The 5,000-nt window shown below is 37.1% G+C and overlaps 1 protein-coding gene across 1 annotated transcript in view; it reads right to left on the bottom strand.

Annotated features, from left to right (window-relative positions):
* Positions 1–2,856: 2,856 nt before the first annotated feature.
* LOC135093286 (uncharacterized) overlaps positions 2,857–5,000 on the bottom strand; it is a 69,422-nt gene continuing 67,278 nt past the window's right edge. The window contains exon 2 of the mRNA XM_063992416.1: positions 2,857–3,146. Within this exon, the coding sequence (XP_063848486.1) occupies positions 3,121–3,146 (26 nt within the window). The 3' untranslated portion in view covers positions 2,857–3,120. The remainder of the gene's footprint in view (positions 3,147–5,000) is intronic.

Below are 5,000 nucleotides of genomic sequence, written 5' to 3'. Positions count from 1 at the left end.
AAGGGAATTAACACCAGAAAATAAATTGCTACTTCTCTCCTTCCTCCTCTTACTCTTACTCCTTGTCGTTTTAATTCTTTCTTATTTTTTTACCTCTTCCTTTTCTCCTCCTTGTCTTTTTTTTCTTTCTTTTCTTACTTTTTTTTATATATTGAGTGCAATGGAGGAGGTTTGACTGATGCTGTGTGTGTGTGTGTGTGTGTGTGTGTGTGTGTGTGTGTGTGTGTGTGTGTGTGTGTGTGTGTGTGTGTGTGTGTGTGTGTGTGTGTGTGTGTGTGTTCTTGAAAGCCAACAACGCCACGACACTACATTTTATTTTGGTTTCTGTTCCTGGAAACTATTTCACAACGTGTTCTTTTTTTCTTGTTTGTTTGTTTGTTTGTTTGTTTGTTTGTTTGTTTGTTTTTAAGCAGGCTAAAAATAACTGACACATCACGTTTAAGAAACTTTCTATCCTTATTTGTCTTTTCGTTTCCACCAAACACTTGATGACACACAAACAAGTAAATATGAAATAAATAAAAAAAAAATGAAAGGAAAAAACAGACAAAAGTACATTTCTAAGTCCCCCCCTCTCTCTCTCTCTCTCTACACCTCACGTCACCACACCATTACACACACACACACACACACACACCAGTATTTCGTTCTCCACCGCCTCTCCCAAGAACTGGAGTGGGTCCATACACAGCTTTCCCACAACCTCCTGATCAACAACAAAATAAACTGATACTTCTTCCTGTCCTCCTCCTCCTCCTCCTCCTCCTCCTCCTCCTCTTCCTTGCCTTTCTTTTCTTTTTTTTTCGTTTTTCTTAATTTCTCTTTCTTTCTCCTTTCTCTTTTTTTTTTTACTCCTTGTCCTTTTTTTTTTTTTGTTTTCCTTCTCTTCCTTACCTTCTATCTTTCCTGTTTCCTCCTCCTCTTTGTCTTTGTTTTTCCCTTCTCTTTCTTCCTTTCTATCTCTTTCCTTCCTTCTCCTTCAAATCTCTTTTCTCTTCCTCTCTTTCTTTACCTTCTATCTCGTTCTTTTCTTCTTCTATTCCTTGTCTTTTCTTTTTTTCCTTATCTACCTTTCTTTTTTTCCTCCTTCTCCTCCTCATTTATTCTTTTTTTCTTCTTCCTTATTTCCCCTTTCTTTCCTTCATTTATGAGTGTTTCTTTACATTCTTTCACCCTTTTTTATTTCTTGTTTTCCTGTCTATCTTTCCTTTACTTATTTCTTTATTTCTTTATTTTTTTCTCTACATTCCATCTCTTTCTTTCACTTTCTTCTTATTTTCCTCGTTTTCTTTTATCTTTTTCTTCTTTTGTTTATATTTTCCTAATCTGCTTTTTTTTCTTTTTTCTTCTCTCCGTCACTTCTCTCTTTTATTCCTTTTTCTCTTCCTTTTCTTTCTTTTTCTTTCTTTCTTTCTTCCTTTCCTTCTGCTTTCTCACTTTTTTTCTTTTTTCTCTCCTTTTATTCTATTTTATTTGCTTTTCTCCTCGTTCTATTATACTTTCTCTTTATTCCTTCCAATCATTCTTTTTTTCTCTTCATCTCTTTCTCTTCTTTTTTTATCTCCTTTTCATCCTCTTTTCTTCCCTCCTGTTTATTTTTTCCTCTCATCCACTTTCCTCTCTTCTTTCTATTCTTCTTTTCTCTCTCTACACTACACTACACTACACTACACTTCTTTATCTTTCTTCCTTCTAATCTTCCTTTCTTTTTCTCTCTTTCTCCTCTTCCTCTTCTTATCTTCCATTTTTCCATCTTTATTTTTTATCTCTCTCCCTTTTCCTACACTTATTCTTGTTCCTTCCTTCTAATCATCCTTTTCCACCTCCTCCTCCTCCTTCTCCTCCTCCTTCTCATCATCATCATCATCATCATCATCATCATCTACATCAACTCACTCAATCCGGTCAAGACAACGCAATAAGGAATAAAGGGAAGAAAAGGAAAAGACAAAGAAAGGAAAATACGAAGGAAGAGGGGATAAGATGCAAGACGATAAACAAAAGAATGGGTGACAGTAAAGAAGTATATTAGAGAAAGGAAAAATAGGAAAAAAGATTAAACAAAACGAAGAAAAGGGAGAGAGGAAATAGCAGAAGATATAAATACGAAAGGAAAGGAAATGAGAAGCATCAAAACAGAGGAAATGGGAGAAGTGAACTAGCACATTAAAAAAAGAAAATTAGGAAAAGATTAAAGAAAACAGGAAATGTATGAGAGAGAGAGAGAGAGAGAGAGAGAGAGAGAGAGAGAGAGAGAGAGAGAGAGAGAGAGAGAGAGAGAGAGAGAGAGAGATACCGGGCACTGTGTTCACTATGGCACTGTTTGGGGGGCACTGGGCAGGTGTGACACTCTTCCTTCGTGCCACCACCACCACCACCACCACCAAAGACCCAGACCTTGCCAACCACCACCACCACCACCACCACCACCAAGGAGACAAAGAAGATGAAGATGATAATGCACCAGGCAGGAGAATAATGATGGGAGTTGAGGAGGATGTGAGAATGAATAAATATACAGAGATGAAGAAGGAGGAGAAGGAAGACAAGATGGATGGTGATGGTGAGGAGCAGGAGAAGGGGGAGAAGAAGAAGAAGAAGAAGAAGAAGAAGAAGAAGAAGAAGAAGAAGAAGAAGAAGAAGAAGAAGAAGAAGAACTTACGAAGATTAACAAAGTAATACTGACAACAACAACAACAACAACAACAACAACAACAACAACAACAACAAGTACTACTACTACTACTACTACTACTACTACAAGAACAATAAACAACAGCAACAAGACACCATTTACCCCCCAACCCCCCCAAACCACCACCACCACATTGCCAACTACACACACACACACACACACACACACACACACACACACACACACACACACACACACACAGACCTTCAGACATCCACACAAGCACACACAACAGTATAACCAAAAATATTACGAAGCATTTAAAATCTACACACTTTTGTTGCTCAGATGTTAAGTTACATGAAAAAATTAAATCCATCTTAAATATTTGGTGATTCTGTCGCTGTTTCGTGACTCGGCTGAGCAAGCACCGTACATTACCTCTTCCTTCCGGCACCTTACTCAGAAAACAGCAGCAGCGTTGTCTACCTGGCCACCGTCATTAACTTACCTAGAAAAAGAGAAAAGGAGGTCAAGGTTAATTTGTGATTGGAAATTTGTCAAGCCTTAAGTTAAAATGGACGATTGGAAGTATACAGGATATAAAGGTACATAGATAATAAGTGAAATGTATAGATTCTGACGGTACACTCCTCCCGTACGCTTGATTAAAGAAAACTATAATAATGTTAAGATTTAAAACGAAAATTTATTAAACAACCTTAAAAAAAATATATACATAAAAAAATTCTTGATATCTACAAATTTACTTATCTGTTTCTGATCAGACTGTATTAACTTGACATCTCTGTACATCTTAACTACAACGTGAATACAAAACAGCGCGCACACACACACACACACCTTTACAAAACTACAACGAAGAAAAAAATGATGATAATAATAATAATAATAATAATAATAATAATAATAATAATAATAATAGTAATAATAAAAAAAAAAAAGCTTAAACACGCACAGAAACACGCCCACACACGCCCCATCGAGCAGCGACCAAGGCAAGGCACAACTTACCTTAGTTCCCTTTCAAAACAATGGCACCTGTTGACCGAAGAAAATGGTCGCGTGTGGATCGATTTGGTGGGGGACTAAACTGAACCTCAAATTTTGTCGTTTTCTTTATGCTTCCTTTTGTCATTTATCTATTTCCATATTTTTGGACCTATTTCTTTATTTCGGTGGTCTCTCTCTCTCTCTCTCTCTCTCTCTCTCTCTCTCTCTCTCTCTCTCTCTCTCTCTGTGTGTGTGTGTGTGTGTGTGTGTGTGTGTGTGTGTGTGTGTGTGTGTGTGTGTGTGTGTGTGTGTGTGTGTGTGTGTGTGTGTGTGTGTGTGTGTGTGTGTGTGTGTGTGTGTGTGTGTGTGTGTGTGTGTGTGTGTGTGTGTGTGTGTGTCCTTGTCTTGGTTTATTATTATTATTATTATTATTATTATTATTATTATTATTATTATTATGAACGAACAATAAACGTCACACACACACACACACACACACACACACACACACACACACACACACACACACACACACACACACACACACACACACACACACACTAAAATTTATTTACTTTTCTTTCCTTTTAAAAAAATCAGATGAGAGAGAGAGAGAGAGAGAGAGAGAGAGAGAGAGAGAGAGAGAGAGAGAGAGAGAGAGAGAGAGAGAGAGAGAGAGAGAGAGAATGAGTCAACACCAAATGATGAAACACTGAAACAAAGAAACGGAATAGAGAAAAGGTTAAAAAAAATGGGAAAGAAAATAAGGATAGAGAAAAAAGAAGAAAACAAAGAAAAAAAAAAGGAAGAGGAAGAAGAAAGAGGTCAGTCATTTCATTCCTGGAGGTTAAGATGACAAGAGTTCGTGTCTCAGGAAGAAAGGCGGTAACTCTCTCTTCTTCCTCATCCTCCTCCTCCTCCTCCTCTTCCTCCTCCTCCTTGTCCTTCTGTTCTTATTGTTCCTTTCCCTCTTTTTCTTTTTCTTTTTTTTGTTTACCTTCACTTCCTTATTTCTTTTATTCTTGTTCTTTTCTTATTTCTTCTTCTCCTTGTCCTATTCCTGTTCTCATTGTTCTTCTCCCTCTCCTTCTCTTTCTTTTTCTCTTATCCTCACTTCCCTGTTTCGTTAGTTTTCTTCTTCTTCTTCTTCTTCTTCTTCTTCTTCTTCTTTCTCCTTCTTCCTTCTCCCGTTCTCATTACTCCTCTCCCTCTCCTCTTTCTCTTTTTCTTTTTTCTTACTTACCCTCACTTCCATATGTGTCTTGTTGTTGTTGTTGTTGTTGTTGTTGTTGTTGTTCCTTCTTCTCACGTTTTCTTTCTTTATGGTCTGTTTCTTTTTTTTTAATTAATT

This window comes from Scylla paramamosain, chromosome 42, assembly GCF_035594125.1.
Source record: "Scylla paramamosain isolate STU-SP2022 chromosome 42, ASM3559412v1, whole genome shotgun sequence".
Classification (NCBI taxonomy): domain Eukaryota; kingdom Metazoa; phylum Arthropoda; class Malacostraca; order Decapoda; family Portunidae; genus Scylla; species Scylla paramamosain.
Note: the sequence above shows the minus strand (reverse complement) of the source record. Positions and strands in the feature narration are given on the sequence as shown.